Source organism: Microcaecilia unicolor, chromosome 3 (assembly GCF_901765095.1).
Source record: "Microcaecilia unicolor chromosome 3, aMicUni1.1, whole genome shotgun sequence".
NCBI lineage: Eukaryota > Metazoa > Chordata > Amphibia > Gymnophiona > Siphonopidae > Microcaecilia > Microcaecilia unicolor.
In genome coordinates, this window is record NC_044033.1 from 74396978 (window position 1) to 74414642 (window position 17665).

The 17665-nt window shown below is 47.9% G+C and overlaps 1 protein-coding gene across 1 annotated transcript in view; it reads right to left on the reverse strand.

The window, feature by feature from the left end:
- RPS6KC1 (ribosomal protein S6 kinase C1) overlaps positions 1-17665 on the reverse strand; it is a 335059-nt gene that overhangs the window by 306471 nt on the left and 10923 nt on the right. Inside the window, exon 3 of the mRNA XM_030196044.1 lies at positions 2129-2249. Coding sequence (XP_030051904.1) covers positions 2129-2249 — 121 coding nt within the window. The remainder of the gene's footprint in view (positions 1-2128; positions 2250-17665) is intronic.

The window sequence follows — 17665 nt, forward strand, 5'->3', positions numbered from 1 at the left end:
GAACCACTGTTATATGGATACTATCGGACCAAAAACCTAACTGAAAAAAAACTGATACTATCTGTAAGTTTTTAAAAATATATAGATAGCAAAGTGCATGTTCACCATCCGAGGTGAACATATAACTTTTTTTGAATATCAGCCGTATACAGTGGGGGAAATAAGTATTTGATCCCTTGCTGATTTTGTAAGTTTGCCCACTGACAAAGACATGAGCAGCCCATAATTGAAGGGTAGGTTATTGGTAACAGTGAGAGATAGCACATCACAAATTAAATCCGGAAAATCACATTGTGGAAAGTATATGAATTTATTTGCATTCTGCAGAGGGAAATAAGTATTTAATCCCTCTGGCAAACAAGACCTAATACTTGGTGGCAAAACCCTTGTTGGCAAGCACAGCGGTCAGACGTCTTCTGTAGTTGATGATGAGGTTTGCACACATGTCAGGAGGAATTTTGGTCCACTCCTCTTTGCAGATCATCTCTAAATCATTAAGAGTTCTGGGCTGTCGCTTGGCAACTCGCATCTTCAGCTCCCTCCATAAGTTTTCAATGGGATTAAGGTCTGGTGACTGGCTAGGCCACTCCATGACCCTAATGTGCTATTTCCTGAGCCACTCTTTTGTTGCCTTGGCTGTATGTTTTGGGTCATTGTCGTGCTGGAAGACCCAGCCACGACCCATTTTTAAGGCCCTGGCGGAGGGAAGGAGGTTGTCACTCAGAATTGTACGGTACATGGCCCCATCCATTCTCCCATTGATGCGGTGAAGTAGTCCTGTGCCCTTAGCAGAGAAACACCCCCAAAACATAACATTTCCACCTCCATGCTTGACAGTGGGGACGGTGTTCTTTGGGTCATAGGCAGCATTTCTCTTCCTCCAAACACGGCGAGTTGAGTTCATGCCAAAGAGCTCAATTTTTGTCTCATCTGACCACAGCACCTTCTCCCAATCACTCTCGGCATCATCCAGGTGTTCACTGGCAAACTTCAGACGGGCTGTCACATGTGCCTTCCGGAGCAGGGGGACCTTGCGGGCACTGCAGGATTGCAATCCGTTATGTCGTAATGTGTTACCAATGGTTTTCGTGGTGACAGTGGTCCCAGCTGCCTTGAGATCATTGACAAGTTCCCCCCTTGTAGTTGTAGGCTGATTTCTAACCTTCCTCATGATCAAGGATACCCCACGAGGTGAGATTTTGCGTGGAGCCCCAGATCTTTGTCGATTGACAGTCATTTTGTACTTCTTCCATTTTCTTACTATGGCACCAACAGTTGTCTCCTTCTCGCCCAGCGTCTTACTGATGGTTTTGTAGCCCATTCCAGCCTTGTGCAGGTGTATGATCTTGTCCCTGACATCCTTAGACAGCTCCTTGCTCTTGGCCATTTTGTAGAGGTTAGAGTCTGACTGATTCACTGAGTCTGTGGACAGGTGTCTTTCATACAGGTGACCATTGCCGACAGCTGTCTGTCATGCAGGTAACGAGTTGATTTGGAGCATCTACCTGGTCTGTAGGGGCCAGATCTCTTACTGGTTGGTGGGGGATCAAATACTTATTTCCCTCTGCAGAATGCAAATAAATTCATATACTTTCCACAATGTGATTTTCCGGATTTAATTTGTGATGTGCTATCTCTCACTGTTACCAATAACCTACCCTTCAATTATGGGCTGCTCATGTCTTTGTCAGTGGGCAAACTTACAAAATCAGCAAGGGATCAAATACTTATTTCCCCCACTGTATATATCAATAATTCAGTTGGTATAAAGGCTTGGTGTGTGATTTTATTCACAATGACGTGTCCAAATTTGTTGTTTAACTGGTTTCCCTACAAAATTGTTCAGATATAAAGAAATCTATTGACCTTAGCCAAAATAAACCCCAAAGGAACACATAACAAGAAGGTTAGTTCATTAAATCAACTGCTACAACACCACATGGAGCCCCATCTATTTCAACGTGCCACATTTGAAGCTTTTTTTTTTTGTCTAGAATCAATCATTACTCAAATATGAACAACTTTTTTCAGATCTGCCATCTCGCCAGGTCTTCGCCCGCCTTCATACTTGCCATCACCAGAAACTGCCAAAACAGTGAGAGGAGTGTTAAAGCCACAGCATGCTTACCAAATACTTTTGCTTTGGCAAAAGGCGGGAACAGTTCCGTGTGTCTACATAAGCTTTTGTGAATTAGCCACAGATCTTTGTGAAGTTTCTTAAAGTCACTGTACCTCTTCCAAACGACTATCTGGAGCAGACAGAAAAGAAGTAAAAATGAAAAGAAACTATTGTGAATAGTTTGTTTCTGCTGAGAGTAGCTACAAGATCTATAATCCTCATGTAGTGAATACCAACCTGTAGGCTTAATATATATTTTTATATAAATAAAATATTAAACCAGCATAATAAGCATGTTAGGGGTAATTCTATAAGGCAGGTACTAATATTTACATGCTGATTACGCATGCAAATGTTGAGAATGACGACATATGTGCAGAGGCATAGCCAGTCCTCTGATTTTGAGGGGGCACAAAATTGGACTAAGGGGGCAATACCCCCCCCCCCCCCCGGAGTGCATTAAAAATAATACTTTTGCTGGCAAACTAAGCATACGTGAGGAGTCCTGGCGTCGGCAGATGGAGGCACCCTGCTGACTTATGGATTACTGCAACAACACGAGGCGTATAAGAGCGGCTCAGCAAGGAACTTCTTTGGCTAGCGGGGCTTTGGTATCCCCACCAGCCACTTAAAAGGTGCAGTTCAGGTTTGGAGGGGGCCTGAGCCCAAAGTAGGGCTATTTTCCAGAACACACTACACACCTGAATATAGCCTACTGCTATAGAATTACCCCCAGTATAACTGAAACACAGAAACAGAGAAAATCACAGCGGATCAAGACCACATGGCCTATCCAGCCTGTACATCCATACCATGTACTCTCTCTTCCTCTCTCTAACAGATCACACGTGCTCGTCCCAAGCTTTCTTGAATTCAGATAGCCCTCGTCTCCAACAATTCCACCGGGTTAAATTTGTACATCATGGATTTTGTTTTCACCTGGATCACGAAAATTAATGAACTAACTTTCTTCAAACTGCTCCATTTTGCCAAAGTTAATTCCCAGATGTCTTCTTTTGTCTTTGTCACCCTACAATGCAGGAGTTCAGCTCTAGGATTATACTATGTCACGTCGCAGTACCCACTTCATCTAAAGCCAGGGGTGTGCTGGTAAATTTTTTAACAACAGGCTCTTTCTCCGGACGTAGCCAGCTCTGCAGTTGGAAGGGCCAAGGGTGGCCGGGGGGGAGCGCAACACTTGCCTCTCTCTCCTCCCTCCCTTCGTGCGGGCACACTAGGCATACCTTTGCTGGCTGCCAATAAATGGACTGCCACCACTCCCAACGTCTTGCTCTGAGCAGCATAATGAAACTTCTCACACATGCTGGAAAAGTCCCAGCCTGCTGCTCAGAGCTGGAAACAAGGAGCGGGGAACAGCAGCAGTCTATTTACTTGGCTGGCAGGGCTCAGCATCCCCACCAGCAAAGTAAAAGAGAATTCAGCAGGGGGCCCAAGCCCACGTTTTGGGAGCCAGTTAAAGCAGCCATGGAGGGCCCTACTTTAACAACCGGCTCCCAAAATTCTTAAAAACTTAACAACCGGCTCTTGCGAGCCTGTGAGAGCCTGCTCCAGCACACCACTGTCTAAAGCCTAAACAAAAATATAAAACACGTGACATGGGGGGGGGCATGTGTTGGTAAATATCCATGGAACTTTTCCTCCATTTTCACCTTTTCCCCTTCCATCTATAGTCCATCACAGTCACAAATTTCACCCACAGTTTCTCCTAGAATTTGGTACCTATACCCCTTGAATCTGGGTATGTCGGTATCACTGCTTGAGTGAACATCCTCCCAAGGGCTGTGAGCACTGCTGCTGCAGCATCCACTATCTCAGCCAACCAGTACAACCATCCATCATGCTCTCTCATGCCAGCATCACACAAATTTCAGTACGGACAATCACCCGTAAAAGGTTGGTCATATAGGATGCTATTTCTGCCCTATTCTCACCCTCACCCCACCTGAACTATTACTGGTACAGCAGAACAACTTCCATTCTGGATATGAAGAAAACTGTTTGCACTACATCAGGATAAGGATGCCCACTCCAGTATTACACTGCTTCCCATACGGATATACATCTTCCTAGAATCTCCCTCACTGATTTGTAATCAGTAAGGGCTCCTTTTACAAAGTCATACTAGCGATTAATGGTGCACCAAAGCCCATTCAATCCCTATAGGCTTCACAGCATTCGGCACAGGGTAATCATTACCACATCATTGTAAAAGGAGCCCTATGTGACATAATTTCAGCGCTTCTATAACAAGTCTACAAAATGATAAATAACCACTGCATGACCTTTTCCAATTAAAATTTTTGAAACATATATTGATGTTTTTAAATATTTGTCTCTATTATTACTGATGAGGTTTACTCATGGGAAAATTAGGTTCTTACCGTGATAATTTTCTTTCCTTTAGTCATAGCAGATGCAGCCATTACAGATGGGTTGTGTCCATCAACCAGCAGAGGGAGATAGAGAGCACACTTTTTTCAGTGCCTCATACCAGCTTGCTCCACTGCCTCTCTTCAGTATTTGAAGCTTCCAAAGCAGTATGGCAAACCACAATGGGAATAACATGAGCTTTCCTCACAGCGAACGATGGCCCTACAACAAAGGGCATTAACTCAGAATGGAGGGAATGAAACATCCTCCCGGAGGGCATAAACTCATCCTCCACTGAGACATAACTGGAGGGAATAAACTCATCCTCCAAAACATGAAACTGGAGGGAATTAAGTCATCCTCCTTTAATTGAACAAGAATTCTGAAGACTGTTTTCCGACTTTCTCCCAAGGACGGAATCTCCAGGAAACACGAACAGAACCTGAAATAGATTTACAGCAGATAGCATCAGACAGGGAGGGATCATGGCTTCATCTGCTATGACTAAAGGAAAGAAAATTATCACGGTAAGAACCTAATTTTCCCTTCCTTGTCATCAAGCAGATGCAGCCATTACAGATGGGATGTATCAAAGCAATTCCTAGATAGGGTGGGAACAAGCCACACCATGCGCCAGCACTTGCGCTCCAAAATGTGCATCCCTCCTGGCAGCCACATCCAGCCTGTAATGTCGGGCAAAAGAGAGCTTAGAAGCTAGAAGAATGGTCTAAGGTTTGGCAATTAAAATTCAATGCGAAGAAATGCAAAGTGATGCATTTAGGGAGTAGAAACCCACGAGAGACTTATGCGTTAGGCGGGGAGAGTCTGATAGGTACTGAGGGGGAGAGGGATCTTGGGGTGATAGTATCCGAGGATCTGAAGGCGAAGAAACAGTGTGACAAGGCGGTGGCCATAGCGAGAAGGTTGCTAGGCTGTATAGAGAGAGGTGTAATGAGCAGAAGAAAGGAAGTGTTGATGCCCCTGTACAAGTCATTGGTGAGGCCCCACCTGGAGTACTGTGTTCAGTTTTGGAGGCCGTACCTTGCGAAGGATGTTAAAAAAATGCAAGCGGTGCAGAGAAAAGCTACAAGAATGGTATGGGATTTGCGTTCCAAGACGTATGAGCAGAGACTTGCTGACCTGAACATGTATACCCTGGAGGAAAGGAGGAACAGGGGTGATATGATACAGACGTTCAAATACTTGAAAGGTATTAATCCGCAAAAAAATCTTTTCCGGAGATGGGAAGGCGGTAGAACGAGAGGACATGAAATGAGATTGAAGAGGGGCGGACTCAAAAAAGATGTCAGGAAGTATTTTTTCACGGAGAGGGTGGTGGATGCTTGGAATGCCCTCCCGCGGGAGGTGGTGGAGATGAAAACGGTAACGGAATTCAAACATGCGTGGGATATGCATAAAGGAATCCTGTGCAGTAGGAATGGATCCTCAGAAGCTTAGCCAAAATTGGGTGGCGGAGCAGGTGGGGGAAGAGAGGTTGGTGGTTGGGAGGCGAGGATAGTGGAGGGCAGACTTATACGGTCTGTACCAGAGCCGGTGATGGGAGGCGGGAAATACTGCTGGGCAGACTTGTACGGTCTGTGCCATGAAAAAGGCAGGTACAAATCAAGGTAAGGTATACACATATGAGTTTATCTTGTTGGGCAGACTGGATGGACCATGCAGGTCTTTTTCTGCCGTCATCTACTATGTTACCAACATTTGCACCACGTTGCTGCACTACAAATCTCTTGAAGAGAGAGTGCTCCAGTTTCAGCCCAAGAAGAGAAAATTCCTCTAGTGGAATGCGCCTTAAAGGCATCAGGCGGAGGCCGGCCGGCAAGCAAATAAGCTGAAAAGATAGATTCTTTAAGCCAGCAGGCAATAGTGGCTTTAGACGCTGGAGACCCTCTGCAAGGACCTGATAGCAAAACAAACAGATGATCAGAGGTCCTGAAAGAGTTAGTAACTCGCAGATACTGCAGCAGAGTCCTGCACACGTCCAACAGGTGCAACTGCCCAAAAGATTCTGGAAACTCCTCCTCGACAAAGGAGGGCAAGAAAATAGGTTGGTTTAAGTGAAACGCTGAAACCACCTTAGGCAAGAAGGAAGGCACGGTCCGAACCGTGACCCCAGACTCTGAAAACTGCAGAAAAGGGTCTCTACAGGACAGCGCCTGGAGCTCTGACACCCGTCTCGCCGAAGTAATGGCCACTAACAAGACGGCCTTCAGTGTCAAATCTTTCTCTGAAGCACGCCAAAGCGGTTCAAAGGGAGCACCCTGAAGGGCCTTCAGCACTAGCCCCAGGTTCCAAGCTGGACAAGGTGCACGCACGGGAGGACGGAGCCGAAGCACCCCTCTAAGAAACCGTGCCACATCCGGATGAGCAGCTAAAGACACGCCTTCAACCTTGCCACGCAGGGAAGCCAACGCTGCCACTTGCACCCGCAGGGAATTATAGACCAAGCTTTTTTGTACACCATCCTGCAAAAAGTCCAGAATCAGCGAGACAGGAGCCCGCAGGGGTGTGATCTCTCTGGAAGCACACCAAACTGGCACCAAATCCTGGCATAAGCCACGGAAGTGGAACGCTTGCGGGCTTGCAGGAGAGTGGTAATTACTTTATTGGAATAGCCTCTGCCTCTCAATTGCGCCCTCTCAATCGCCAGGCCATAAGACCAAATCGGCCAGCGTCCTCCATGGTCACCGGACCCTGTGACAACAGGTTGGGAACCAGAGGTAACTGAAGGGGATCCTCTACGAGCATCTGTCGGAGGTCCGCATACCAAGGCCTCCTGGGCCAATCCGGGGCGACGAGAACCACTTCTCCTGGATGCAGCCGAATCCACAGGAGCACTCGCCCTATCAAGGGCCACGGAGGGAACACATACAGTAGGCTCGGAGGCCAGGGTTGAGCCAAGGCATCTAACTCCGCCGCAAGAGGATCTCTCCGTCTGCTGAAAAAGCACGGGACTTTGGCATTGGTGCTTGTTGCCATTAGATCGATCACGGGCTTGCCCCACTTGGCACATATCTGCAGGAACACTTCGTCTGCAAGTTCCCACTCCGCTGAAGCGATTTGATGCCTGCTTAGATAATCGGCTTGCACATTGCTCTGACCTGCAATGTGAGCTGCCGACAGAAACTGTAGATGCAGCTCGGCCCAGTGGCAAATTTGTTCGGCCTGCGCAGCTAGAGCTCGGCACTGAGTGCCGCCTTGTCGATTTATGTAGGCCACTGCTGTCGTGTTGTCCGACATCACTTTAACAGCCAATCCTTCCAGGGTCACTTGAAAGGCCAGAAGCGCCTGAAACACCGCTTTCAACTCTAGGCGGTTGATGGACCACTCCGACTCCTCGGGTGTCCACAGACCCTGGGCATGCTTCCCCTTGCAATGTGCGCCCCAGCCTTTCAGACTGGCATCTGTCACCACTAGGCACCAATCGGGGAGCGCCAGCAGCATTCCTCGCCACAGCATGCTGTCTGAGAGCCACCACTCCGTGCTGAGTCGGGCCGCAGGGAGCCAAGAGAGTCTGCATTGGTAATCCTGAGATACTGGAGACCATCTTTGGAGTAGAGCATACTGTAGAGGTCTCAGGTGCACTCCCGCCCAGGGCACCAGTTCCATGGTGGCCGTCATCGATCCAAGCAGCTGGACAATGTCCCAAGCTCGCGGGCGGGGCATCCTCAGGAGCAGACAGACCTGATTCTGAAGCTTGCACCGCCTTTGCTCGGGTAGGTACACATACCCCGAGGCTGTGCCGAACCTGGCCCCCAAATATTCTAGAGACTGCGAGGGGGTCAGGTGACTTTTGGCCAAATTGACGACCCAGCCCAGAGATTGAAGTACTGAGACCACTCTGGCTGTTACATGCTGACTCTCTGCAGCAGAGTTTGCTCGAATGAGCCAGTCGTCCAGGTACGGGTGAAACCGAATACCCTCTCGCCTTAGAAAGGCAGCTACTACCACCATAACCTTCGAAAAGGTGTGGGGAGCTGTGGTGAGGCCAAAAGGCAAGGCCCGGAACTGGAAATGCTTTCCCATCACCGCAAACCTCAGAAACTTCTGGTGCGGGGGCCAAATTGGAATGTGCAAGTAAGCTTCTTTCAGGTCCAGAGACGTGAGAAACTCTCCTGGCTGTACCGCCGCAATGACGGAGCGCAGGGTTTCCATGTGAAAATGCCGCACTCTCAGGGACTTGTTTAATTCTTTTAAGTCCAGAATAGGGCAAAAAGACCCTCCTTTTCGCGGCACCACAAAGTAGATGGAGTAGCGGCCGCAGCCGTGTTCGGCAGGAGGTACCAGGGACACGGCCCCTATCTGAATCAGACCTTGTAAAGTCTCCTCTATCACCGCCCGTTTGGCGGCAGAACCGCATCGGGACTCCACAAACACGTCTCTTACAGGGGCGTCGAATTCTATTCTGTAACCATCTCTGATCAGGTCCAAGACCCACTGATCTGAGGAAATGTTGGCCCACTCCTCGGCAAAGAGGGAAAGACGTCCTCCGATGACAGGACTCGAGGAGAGGGCCGGTGCATCATCATTGAGAGGTTCGCCCCTGAACTCCAGGCCTTGAGCCAGTGGCTGTGGAACGTTTGTCCAAGTGAAAGGAGTTCCTCTGCTGAAAATGGGCATGAGAAGTGAACCCAGCAGAACGCCCCGGGTGGTACCTTCGAGCTTCACGGAAGCGAGGTCTGTAAGAGGAGTGGACCGCCGCACCCTTAGAGGAAGGCCGAGGCCTATCTTCGGGCAAGCGCTGGGGTTTAGCCTCACCCAGGCCCTTCACAAGTTTCTCCAACTCCTCACCAAACAGGAGAAGGCCTTGAAAGGGCAACTTCACAAACCTTTGCTTAGAGGCCATGTCCGCCGCCCAATGCCGTAGCCAAAGAAGACGGCGAGCCGCCACTGCTACTGCCATGTGTTTAGCCGAAGCTCTGACAATATCATAAAGGGCGTCAGCAAGAAAGGACAAGGCCGACTCCATCCGCGGAGCCACATCTGAAAAGGGCTCCGCTCCATCACCGGGCTGTTCCACTGCCTGTTGCAACCAAGCCAGGCAGGCTCTAGCAGCAGAACAACTGCATGCAGACGCCCGAATAGTGAGACCTGCAATTGCAAATGACCGTTTAAGTGCTGATTCCAGTCTACGGTCTGAATATCCTTCAGGGCAACACCTCCTTCAACAGGGAGGGTAGTTCTCTTTGTCACAGCTGTGACTAGGGCATCCACTTTAGGCATAGCAAAGCGAGCCATATGCTCCTCACTCAGAGGGTATAATTGCCCCATAGCCCTGGAAACTTTCAAAGGTCCCTCGGGGTCAGCCCATTGAGCCGAAATAAGCTATTGGATGAAGTCATGCAAAGGAAAGGCTTCAGCAGGCTTTTTGGTACTAGCCATCCTAGGATTCACAGAGGAGGCTGTGCCACTGGCAGGGTCCTCAATAGAGAGAGCCTGCAGGGCATCAGAAATAAGCGCTGGCAGCTCATCACTGTGGAAAATCCTCACCGCGGAGGGATCGTGCAGATCCTGAGTCACTTCTGCACCAGACTCTGGCTCCTCAGACCATGAAGGCCCGCCAGAGTCCTCCGAATCCTCACAGCTCGACCACGGGGGGGGGGGAGAAAATGGAGGTGCAGCACTCTCTGAAGGGGAATGAGCCCTTCTGCGCTTCATATTCTGCCAATTATCAGGGAATAACGCCTCAGAGGGCATACCCAGGCTAGAATCCACCGGGGGGGGGCATTAGAAGAGGCCCCTGCCGGGCTTTGTGGGAGAGCTCTTTTAAGCATGTATGCTTTATGCATTAATAAGACAAAATCAGGAGAGAAAAACTCACCCTGGGCACCCGGATCTCTGCCGGGGCTAGTAGCTCCCATATCAGCCTCACTCCGAGGCCTCCCCCCAGGCTCTGGACTCTCCGTCTCAGCGGAGGTCGCGCCATGTGGTAAATTGAAAATGGCGCCCGCTGCCAGCTCAGAGCGCGAAGAATCATCGCTCGCCATGCTCGGGCGGGCTCTAACGTCTGTACAGCACGATTTACAGAGCCCCACTGCTGATCTGCACTTGCCACACTTGGAACAGAGCTTCACTGTCTCCGCAGCTATCGCCGAAAACGGCGGTAAAATTCAAAATGGCGGTTCGCGCCAAAATCGCCCCAATCGCGGGCCCACCCCGGAGGAGTCAGAAAACACTCTTACCTCACTGGACCGAGTATCACAGCTCCGGTCCCACAGAAAAAGGCAAGGAAAAACCTGTGTTCCAGCGTCTAAGCGCGACGCGACTTTTTTTTTTTTTACGCTGTGAGGAAAGCAGAGGTAAATAGAACTCCGGAGGCTCAGGTGAGTGGGAAAGGCAGGGAAAGGGCGAACCTATGTGCCTGCATCCACTGTTGGTGGGGAAGGACAGGGAAAGCTAAGCAATGTGTCCACATCCACGGAGGTATGGGTAAGGCAGGGAAAGGGCGAACCTATGTGCCTTTAAAGTGAAGCTGCTATAGCCTCCAACACCCCTGCTAACAACTGGCAAAAGCACAGGAGCAACCTCCAGGCAGATTTTAGATGTAGCTCAAAGAAGCTGCAGCCACTCTGCTAGGGGAGATAGAGAATACTGAAGAGAGGCAGTGGAGCAAGCTGGTATGAGGCACTGAAAAAAGTGTGCTCTCTATCTCCCTCTGCTGGTTGATGGACACAACCCATCTGTAATGGCTGCATCTGCTTGATGACAAGGAAGCTAACTTTATTCAAAGGTGAGTCAATTTTCAAAAGGATTTCTATGTTTCATGACTGCCACTAAATGCACAAGTACTCCGTCTTCGGATCTTCAGCAGCACTATATTGGTTGTCAGCTGAAAATACCGCTATTGCCAGGGCAGAGCGAGGGCATTCTGCCTAACTGTACGTATAGTGACTCTGCCACCATCTGTATAGGTAACTGGTTTAATTCAGACCTGTGAAAAAGCAGTCCTAACTTAAACCTCTTTACTTAAACTTCTTGCCTAGCAGTTGAACATCGCTACTATACAAGCAGCTACTGTCAGTGAATGTTTTCTATGTATGCTCAGCACCAACTATGCATATATTTTAAAAAAGCATTGCTGGAATTTAAAAGAAAAAGCAAGAAAAAAAACAAGGTTGCCAGTAGGTCGGAATATTGACCCAAAATACCACAAACGTTTTTCAAATTAGGATAGAAAGAGTCCTAAAAATGCATGAGATGTGGAGCTGCAGTGGAAACTTTCATCCAAATAGTGTGGCAATGTGAGCTTATATACAGATGTTACCTATAATGCTAAGTTATATACAGATGTTACCTATAATGCTAAGGTTCTGGTTCTGGGTTTGTATAGTGCTGTCCTTGTTGATAACATCACGGGGGTAATTCTGTATAGAACACCTTAAGTAAGACGCTAGGATGATGTACATTACAGTCATATCACGGGAACCAGTACGGCTGCCAATCACAAAATGAATCTCCTTTTTTTTTTTTTTTTGAAGCACTGAAAAGGAAGCACAGAGCACACACAGAACCCCAGGCTGAGGTCTTCCAAGGGTGGGACTTCAGAACAGTGTCACTGACTAAAGAAGAGAAAGTTATCAGGTAAGCATCATTTCTCCTTTCTTAGCATCAGCTCCACTGTTCTGAACCAATGGGAGGTACTGAAGCAAATCTATTGGGCGGAGTAAGACAAGGCCATCTGAATGACAGCTCTGCCAAAGTCCAAGCAGGCTCAGGCCAGCACGTACAATCTGTAGTACTCAGCAAATGAATGAAGTGACGACCAAGTAGCCACCTTGCAGACCTCCTCAGGGGATACTGGCCGGGCCTCCTCCCAGGAAGCGGCCTAAGCCCTAGCAGAGTGGGCTATGAGCCCCTGAGGCACTGAACGATTCTTTTTGATGTAAGCGTACTCAACAGCCACCTTAATCCACTTCATAATGGAGGCCTTCGAGGATGCCTGGCCCTTCTGAGGGCCATGGAAAAAGTGCAAAGAGGTGGGCCAAGACACAAAACTCATTCGTCTCCTGGAGGTACTTAAGCAGCATCCTCCAGACATCCAGCTTGTGAAACCTCTGACCCCCGGCGATGATCCCTGCGGCACGATGAAGGACAAACAAACCTCCTGATTCAAATGGAACAGAGACACTACCTTCAGAAGAAAGGATGGTACCATGCACAAGAAAATGGAATTCTCTGAGCAGGAGAGAGGGGGATCCCAACACAACAGGGCCTGCAATTCAGAAACCCTCCTAGCAGAGGTGATGACCACCAAAAACACCATTTTGAGTGTAGGATTCTTGCTGGAAGTCAAGCGCAGGGGCTAAAATGGAGCCTCTGACAGTGCCCGGACGAAACGATTGCAGTCCCAAGAAGGAAAGAAAGGACAAAGAGGAGGGCACAGATGAGCCACCCCCTTCAGAAACCAAGCTACCTCTCTATGCAAAGCCAGAGAGATGCTCTTCCCATTCTCTCAAAAGCTGGACAACGAGCCATCAGGGAAATGAAGGCCAGGCCCTGCTACAGAAAACCCAAAACACTGGGAACCTGGGCCCTTCAGGGAGAAACGGACCATACCCCGCATCAGGACTCAAACACATGCCACACCTCGACATAAGCCAGGGTTTCAGAGGGTTTCCTAAAGCGAAGCAGAGTAGAAAGCACTGCACAGAAAAACCCACACTTCTCTAATCATCACCTCTCAATGGCCATACCATAACCCAAAAGGGGCCCGGATCCTCCATCTCTACTGGCCTTTGCTAGACCAGAACCCAACCCCTGGGTAGCAGATGAGGATCCTCCACCACCAAATCCACATACCAAGGTCTGCAAGGCCAATCTGATGCTACCAGCAAGACCAAGTGATAACGTGCAACCCTGCACAAGCGACCAAGACAGGCCATGGAGGAAGACTTGAGGGCTCCACCTTTGCATTGGCTCTGGACACCATTAAGTCAAATTGAGGAGGCCCCTGGCAGTCCACAAGAAGCTGGAAGACCTGAAGCCCCAGCTCCCTTTCTCCCTGATCAAGGAGAAACTGAGAAAGTCCACCTGCACATTATCTTTGCTTGCAATACTGACTGCTGAGAGAAACTTCAGATGCATCTCTGCCCACCAACAGACTTCAGGGCCGCCGAGAGGGGGGGACAGGGTGGACAAAAGTCCCCGGGCCTCCAGAGGGGGCCCGGCGCCACCTGCCCTCCATCGCTCCCGGAACTAACCTTAAACGCCTCCTTTCACCACCTTCGCAGCAAGCAGCAGCAGGGCAGGCCACTCCTTCCTTCCATGTCCCGCCCTCGCCTGACGTAACGTCCGCGAGGATGGGGCACGGAAGGAAGGAGAGGTCTACCCTGCTGCTGCTGCAAAGTTGGTGAAAGGAGGCGTTTAAGGTTAGTTGAGGGCCCGGCCCGGTAACAGGTGGGGGGGCCCGGCGACCTCGGGTGGGGGGGCCGGCGACGACGACCTCGACCTTGGGTGGGGGGTGCCCGGGGGTGGCCTTGTCCCGGGCCCGGCTCTGGCTCTCGGCGGCCCTGACAGACTTAGTGCTTCCAGGGCCACCGCCAGACTCCTGGTTACACCAAGCATGTTGATGTATGCCACCACCATGGTGTTGTCTAATAGCACCCTTCCAAGAGTGGCTGAAACTCCTACAGAGCCAGACAGACCACCCGAGTCTCCAGGCGGTTTATGAACCAGGACACCTCCTGGCTCGACCAGGTGCCCTATGCCACATGCCCAAAAGAGTGAGCTACGCAACTCAGGCATCTTGCATCCATGATGATCAGCTGAGGAGGATCCAGAGGGACACCTCTCGAAAGGTTCACCAGACTATCCCACCAGGCCAGCTTGATCCTTGTCCTGGTCATGAATGGGAGAGAATGATGGAAATCCTGAGAGGGCAGCACTCACAGGATAACAGGGCTTGCTACAGCAGATGCACATGAGCCCTCTCCCATGGCACCACCTACAGAGTCGCAGCCATGGAACCCAAGAGCAACTATACCCAGAGCATCTCTGCCCACTCCTCTGCCATGTTGAAGTGGACCACAAGATACTACAGGGATTAAAAGAGGGTCTCATTGCTCTCTGGCCGGTTCACCACCCAGCCCAGAGATTCCAGGGAAATGGCCTGTGAGGAAGCCAATATGGCCTCCGAAGCCGAGTGGCGACTCTTCTTCATGTGTAAAAATGGGAACAGAGAGGAAGACTCTCCCCAGGGCCACTACCATTCAGACCAGTCACACCATATAGTTACATGTACTCATTCATGAATTTGCAGAGATCTGATCTGGAAAAAAAAAAGATGCGCACTGCTGGAGATGCAGTTCTATGTTTTGCCCGCTTCTCTGATTTGAATATGCTATTTTCTAAAAATGGAAATGGATATTCATTTCATTATAATTTCACATCACCGGTGGGTGGTTGTCACATCATACTTTTCACCCTATGTTTCTGACCTGGGGGGAGAAAGGAGTTGAACTGTTATGAATGGAGCAGTACCGAAAGACCCTTTTTGTTTGGAAATAGTAGTAACATAAAACCACTTGCAATGATAATATTGAATGGTCAGATATATTATCAACAGATTTCAAAGTTTAATCACAGGGTGCCACTGACCCAAAAGCAACATTATACCATGCTGCACTGCTAACAGGCCATACACACTGCATCCAATAACAAATTAGAGTTCAGTCCCTAGGTATCACCATACAGAGCAACTAAAAAGAAAACGACACATATCTAAAAGCACTAAGAGCTAGTCCTGCAAGGACAAAGGACTGGCAGTAGTAAGTGGGGGTGCCTCGTAGGGAAAGAATGCCTCCTGGAATTATTTCCAAAGAATCACGGTGTTCATGCATGGTTCTGTGTGTATGCTTTTTTTCCAGACATGTCTGTATTAAGGATGGGCAACCAGAACTTTTTCTTTTTTTCAACGGGGGGGGGGGGGGGGGGGGGGGGGGGGGAAACAAACATCAAGAGTGAGCACTATGCACACATATCCTCAGATTCTAAACAGCATAACGTTGCGCGCGCACAAATCCAGTTGTATTCTGCATTTGCACATGCAAGTTAGCTAACAAGCCAATCAGCACTGATAGTTGATAATTAACAAGCAATTATTGACACTAATTGGCATTAATTAGAATTTATAAGCACAACTGTAAGTGTATCCTGTAACGTGATGCACTTAGATTCTAAACTGCATCGTTGAAAGGGACGTGGCCATGGGCAGGACATCAGAATTTCTAAAATCTGTGCGCATTACCCGGTCCGTGCCTAATTCAGGTGTTGCCATTTACACAGAGTTTTACTTGGCGTAACTGCCTGCAACTAAGTTTAATCATGTGGACGGGCGCTCAACGTATTCTATAAACCATGCAGAAATTTAGGCTTATTCTATAAAGTATGCTCAGATTTAAGTGTACTTTATAGAATACACCTAGGCATATTTTTTAGGCGCTGATTTTTTAGGCATCATATATAGAATCTAGACCATAGTCCGCACTTTTCTTAAAGAGCATACACTATTTGAATAGAGTGCTTGCTCTTTCCCAATATTACATGCATGTGCGAACCAGAATGTACGAGCAAATCATCATGCATGTGTATCATGCATGTGTACACTATGTGCAAACAGCACACAATCTAAGAAAAGTGTGCATTATATATGCACATTGGCCTAGATTCAATAAATAGTGTCCAAATTTGGGCACCAAAAAAGAAAATCAGCACAGCGCATACCCATGCCCAAATCTGGGTGCCAGTATTCACACCAGCTAAATCCTGGGATAAATGCCAGATCCCAACTCTTGGGATTTGGGCACAGGAATGGCAGTATTTTATAACTCCACATGCAAAGTTTTGGACCATGCCCCTGGCCACACCCCAATTAGAGTTGTACACTAGGGGATTAAGGCGCACAGGGTTATGAAATAGCACACAGGAAGATGCATGTGCAAATCTAATTAATGCAAATTAACTGCAATAATTGATAATTTATTGCTAATTAATGGCTTGTTACATAATTCATTTGCACTCACATCTTTTTATCCACGTGCAAATATCAGTACCCCTGGGGAACAGTGCGCTCTCTTAACAGCTAATGTCGTTCGTTTGAAACATGAGCATGCAACTGTGGAATTCACTTCCAACTCAACTGAGAACAATCAACGAATTAATGAGCTTCCGCAAATCCCTGAAGACTTACCTCTTTAACAAAGCCTACCATGAGATCCCTTAACTAACTGTAACACAACACCTACCCAACTTATTCAGAATAGATCTTTCCACTGCTTGACCAAACCCTCTTATCTTCCTTGACTTCTTTGTAACACCAATTGTATTCTTTAACCTGATATGGCGATGCTATAACAGGTCTTTGTAAGCCACATTGAGCCTGCAAATAGGTGGGAAAATGTGGGATACAAGTGCAATAAATAATAATAATAATAACTACCTATCCTTAGTTAGTGTCTGTGAACACTTATATCTTTGACTAGGACAGTAAAGAAGAGGAGAGGCAGTTTGAAAGGAGAAATTGCCTAAACCGCTGTTTCACAATATCAAAGTTTTAATGCTGCAGAAGGTGAATTGCTTCTTCCAATGAAATGCACTGGGCTACTTTTTGAGAGAGCTCACTTCTCTGGAACTGCTAATCTAGTTTGGCCCATTTTCAAACTTGATGTCTCTTTTCACTCGTGTTCCTCATGCCAAAATGTGGTCCCATTCTGTTAACTTCTGAGTTTTTCTGTTCCCAGACAGACATTCTCGACCCCTTATGTATAATTTCTTTCCAACATCTGTTGGGTTAGAAAAGAATGAAAAGGAGGCCAAAAACTCCTTCTCTCCCCTTGGGAGAGACATCAACTCCTGTAAAAATTTTTATTTTTCTCCAAACAAAACATATAGAGCAATTGTTCAGCAGAGAAAACTACTTATGCGGAACTGCAGCTGCTTTAATGGAGCAATATTAGCAGAACAGTTTTTTTTTAATGATCCATTTGGAAACAAAACAGTCAGATCTCTTTTTTTGTTCTGATTTATATTTTAATCCTCAGACATTAGAAATGAAAGCTGGAGAAAGGATATTTTAAGTATCCATTACAACCATCATGAATCTAAGTAGCACAGAAGCCCATGCTGATATTACAGAGATTA